The sequence below is a fragment of the Rutilus rutilus genome (assembly GCF_951802725.1).
Source record: "Rutilus rutilus genome assembly, chromosome: 10".
In the NCBI taxonomy this organism is placed as follows: domain Eukaryota; kingdom Metazoa; phylum Chordata; class Actinopteri; order Cypriniformes; family Leuciscidae; genus Rutilus; species Rutilus rutilus.
In genome coordinates, this window is record NC_140215.1 from 1,060,001 (window position 1) to 1,065,000 (window position 5,000).

The 5,000-nt window shown below is 34.8% G+C and overlaps 1 protein-coding gene across 1 annotated transcript in view; it reads left to right on the top strand.

Annotated features, from left to right (window-relative positions):
• anos1 (anosmin 1) overlaps positions 1 to 5,000 on the top strand; it is a 67,084-nt gene that overhangs the window by 5,989 nt on the left and 56,095 nt on the right. Inside the window, exon 2 of the mRNA XM_084421688.1 lies at positions 3,314 to 3,361. Coding sequence (XP_084277814.1) covers positions 3,314 to 3,361 — 48 coding nt within the window. The remainder of the gene's footprint in view (positions 1 to 3,313; positions 3,362 to 5,000) is intronic.

Here is a 5,000-nt window from a genome sequence, read left to right on the forward strand (position 1 = left end):
TAGATGTTTTGCTCTGTATGAAACGCTGATAAGAACGACGGTTTGCTGATTTACCAGCACATTGCACAACACCGACACAAATGTCTCATCTCAGTTTTCTTTTGCTATTTTAATGGTATACAAATGCTCTAAGAATAAAGTTATATGACTACACTTTTTTTTTTTTTAAGAATTTTGAATATGAAAAAAGTAGCGCTGGGCAATGATTAATCGTGATTAATCGCATCCAACATACAAGTTTGTGTTTACATAATATATGTGTGTGTGCTGTGTATCATTATTTTGTCAATATAAATACACACACATGCATTCAAATATTTCACAAAATATTTGCATGTATATATACTCTATATATATTTATACATAATTTATATTATATATAAATATAAATATTTTATATATATAAAAAAAAAAATCTTAAATATATTCATGCATGTGTGTGTATTTATATATACAAAACAATTATACACAGCACACACACATATATTATGTAAACACAAACTTATATGCGATTAATCACGATTAATCGTTGCCCGGTATTAGAAAAAAGCATTGTTGTGCTCTTGTTTGCAAATGTATATTTCATTATGTACTTGTTTTCCCTGAAATTCAACCAATTAAATGGTTCCTATATATTAAATAATCATGTCATCTTTGTATATAAACATTTTGTGAATTAAACACTTTATTTTGGAACTTGATGGACACAAACCTGATCTTTTTTGTTTTGTTTTTATATATCAACATTATTTAGGGCTTCAAAATAGTTCAAGGAGTCGGTGGAAATGGTTAGAGAGAGAAAAAAGAGAAAATAATACAAATTTAAATAATTAAATCAAATTTAGAATAAAATAAATAAATTAGACTAAAATGAATTAATATATAAATGAACATATTTATTTAAAGATTTAAACAATAAATATATACACAGAGTACAGCGCTATAATGAGAAGAATTTTTTTCTAATTAACTTAATAGAAACAACATTTTTTCATATAGACATTAATTGTTCACAGTATAAATTGGGTGTTTATACAGAAAACCCCTGCTTTCATACAACATTAAACTGGAAAGTTATGATGAAATGATGGATGACTCTCTTCTCTTCTCTTCTCTTCTCTTCTCTTCTCTTCTCTTCTCTTCTCTTCTCTTCTCTTCTCTTCTCTTCTCTTCTCTTCTCTTCTCTTCTCTTCTCTTCTCTTCTTTTCTCTCCATCCATCTATTGTTCTATCGTTCTATCTGTCTGTTGTTCTTTCTATCCATCCATCCATCCATCCATCCATCCATCCAAAATTTTTAAAAACAATACAAAGTTTGTCCTGACAATATTTCCTTCTCTAGTAAAAAAATTGCAGTTACGAATTTCTTGGAACTTCTAATTGATTTTAATTCTGCGTCCTAACATTTAAATTTGAATTGCAATTCTGCGTCCCGTTTCCTGCATTAATATTAATGTAAATTCACCGAATCTCACAGTATATTTCTCAAACGTCACCATCTTTAATCGCTCTCGTTGTCTGTGTGACGGATTGATTTCGCTGCTCTGTTGCAGGTTGTTTTGCACGGATTAAAGCGTCTGCTAAACGCATACATGATGTGAACCTACAGTTTATCTTTAAAGACAATGTTATGCTTCGTTCCAGTGGATGAGTTTGCGTGATGGATTACAGTTGATCTGGCAGTGTGAATCCACCAGCGAAAACTGATTGTAAATCTGCAGAGCTTTGAAAACCAAAGGCTTAAACTGTCCAGGAATATCCTAACAGTTCTGACCTATAATTATCTGTCCGAGGTCGAAACACACGAGCAGAAACAGCTGGGTCAACATCACGTCGAGTGTCCGAGGATTACAACCAAAGCTCTGAATGTCTTGTGAATGATATATCGGTGGAGCTGGGATTCATTTAAAGGAGTAGTTCACTTCAGAAGTAAAATTTCCTGATAATTTACTCACTTTCATCCAAGATATTCATGTCTTTCTTTCTTCAGTCGGAAAGAAATTAAGAAAACATTCCAGGATTGTTCTCCATATAGTGACTTCAATGGGGTCCAACGGGTTGAAGGTCCAGATGTGAGTTTCAGTGCAGCTTCAAAGTCTCGACACGATCCAGCCGAGGAATAAGAGTTCTTATCTAGACAAACCAGCGGACATTTTAGAACAAAATAAACATTTATATACTTTTAACCACTAATGCTGGTCTTGCACTAGCTGTGATACGACACACATTACGTGATCAGGTTGAAAGGTCAAGCGTGACGTAGGCGTAAGAACAGATCTAATGTTTACAAAGAGACCGTGCAAAGACCAGTATTTGTGGTAAAACAGTATCTAAATGTTTATTTTGTTGTAAAATGTCCGCTGGTTTGTCTAGATCAGACTCTTATTCCTCGGCTGGATCGTGTCGAGACTTTGAAGCTGCACTGAAACTCACATTTGGACCTTCAACCCGTTGGACCCCATTGAAGACACTATATGGAGAAACATCCTGGAATGTTTTCCTCAAAAAACATAATTTATTTTCCACTGAAGAAAGAAACACACGAACATCTTGGATGAGGTTAGGGTTGAGTAACTTATTCACGACCCAACATGATCTCGATCGCCTCACTGCTTTTAATAAAATAACTGGACTTATTGACAGGTTGCAATGATGTTGATGATTTGTTTTGGTTTAAAGCCTCTGTAGTTTATGAGGTGAAGTTAATAATGTTTGATTTACAGTCTTCATAAAGGTGATCCAATTAGCATATCTGTGCTAGATCCAGTCGGATTGCTAAAACGGTTCAGGCTGCGCTGGTTTAATGACTCTGATTGAAGACACACGTTAACGCTCCATTACAATCTTGATGATTCGCATGTTGTGCGTTTGCTCTGGTTCCAGGATCCACTGTCTCGGTTCAACTCTTTGAAGCTGGTTGACCATTATCCTTGACATCAAGTGCACAACACCCTACGGTACTGGATGGCAAATTAAGTCCTTTAATGATAAGTTGTTTCCCAAGGTTTTCGCAGGGAATTTCCACTGGATTACATTGTTCCAGAATCCTTTGAACTTGACATTGAACTTAAGCAGACTTTTGGTTTGCAGAGCCGTAACGTTTGCCTGTTCAGATGCTTTTGGAAAAGTGAACAAAGCCCTGATTCACACGGCTTCATTTGAGAAACTGGAATATTTTTAGTCAAGCATCATTTTTTTGGAGCGATGGTGCAAATGAATCTTTGAATCGATTCGCTGAAATGAACAGTTCGAACTGATTCACTAATGTTTCGTATATTTGCAGTGTTTTTATTATGTCTCTCTTCTCGTTTCAGAGCAATGGATCATTGGTGTGGTGCCAGAATCACAAGCAGTGCTCAAAGGTAAAACTGTGAATCTCATGCTATCAATGCTGATCAATGGATAATAATAAAAAAAAGGTCCTTTTTTAGGACCATTAAAGGCGATCTATAATGCAAAATTCACTTTTACATGGTGTTTGAACATGTGTGTTGGCAGTGTGTGTACACAACCACCCTATAATGATAAAAATATTTTTGAATCCCCATAAATCATAAGTTTAAGAATAAGCAGTTTGCGGATTCTATGCAATGTGACATCACATATGTTTAAGCTCCGCCCATGACTGCTGACGGATTAGCATAGCTCCGCCCCTCAGTGAGCTGTACAGTCCACCATGTTTTATCTCTTTGTTAGAGCGTTTAACAGCAGCATTTAAGTAAGAAATATATTATTTTTAAAGCTACTAAAGTTAATCAGTGAGTGATTTTCTGTGTTCTTTTGTTGTTTGATTCATATTAACAGCATAGCAGTAGGTTCTGTATATTACGCTGCTGTCACTTTAATACACAGATCTAATACACACATGCGATTTCTTTCCCTGCTGTTTACGTTCACAGACATAACCGACTGTGTTTATGTGAACTTTGTGTGTTTTGACATATTGTGTGTATTTGAGAGTTTGAGCACAATAAGATGTGAAAGAGAACTTAGTTTAATACCAGCTTTCTGTGCACGTGCTTCGGGTGTGTGTGCTCAGAAAACCATATATCAGAAGTTTAGACTGATATGACTTTAAAACACATGCAGATAATTATCTTTCATGGTTATGAAGAACTGCAATGTCAAATGAGTGGGACCGCGATAGAGATGGTAATAAAAACAAACAGATGTTTTAGTGTTTGACAGAGTATCTGACGTAGGAGCTGCACAGGCTCCGCCCCCTTCTGGAAAGGGGGCGTGGGAGGCAGCAGCTCATTTGCATTTAAAGACACATGCACGAAAACAGCACGTTGTTCCTTCCACTCGAAAATAGGAATTTACAACACGGTAAAATAATTGATCTCTGGGGTATTTTGAGCTGAAACTTCACAGACACATTCTGGGGACACTGAGACTTATATTACATCTTGTAAAAAGGGTCCCCTTTAAGTTTATTGCAAGAACTTTATGCATATTTTCACTCTTCATTTTTGTAATGCAATGAAAAGTCATTCTCATTACTGCAATGCAAGACAAATTGTGATGTTTAAATCGTCATAAATTGTACAAGTTTAAAAAGCAAAGTATTTATACATCTTGTTACAGCAATGCAAGAATTGATGTGATGTGAAGTGATGTTTTATTAAATATTAGTAGATTTTACAATTTTAAAAAGTAAGGTTAAAGTGTTTTTGCATCTCATTACTGCAATGCAAGAAATAATAGTAATATTTTATAAAAATATTCATGAAGTTTACCAGTTTAAAAAGTACGATTAAAGAATGTGTAGTATTTGTTGTACTGCCTTTCTTTGAGCTGAAATGCAGTAAAAACACTGTATTGCAGTGACAAGAATCTATTGAGAATAATGCAAATTACAAAAGTATATTTTGATTTTGAGATTAAAAGGTTTCAGGTTAAATGCAATGCCTCACATGTTCTTAATAGTTCATGTATTGAATTAAAGTCAGATGCAGTAGTGACCGTGTTTATATGATTCCCCGGGTATCTAGCATGTGT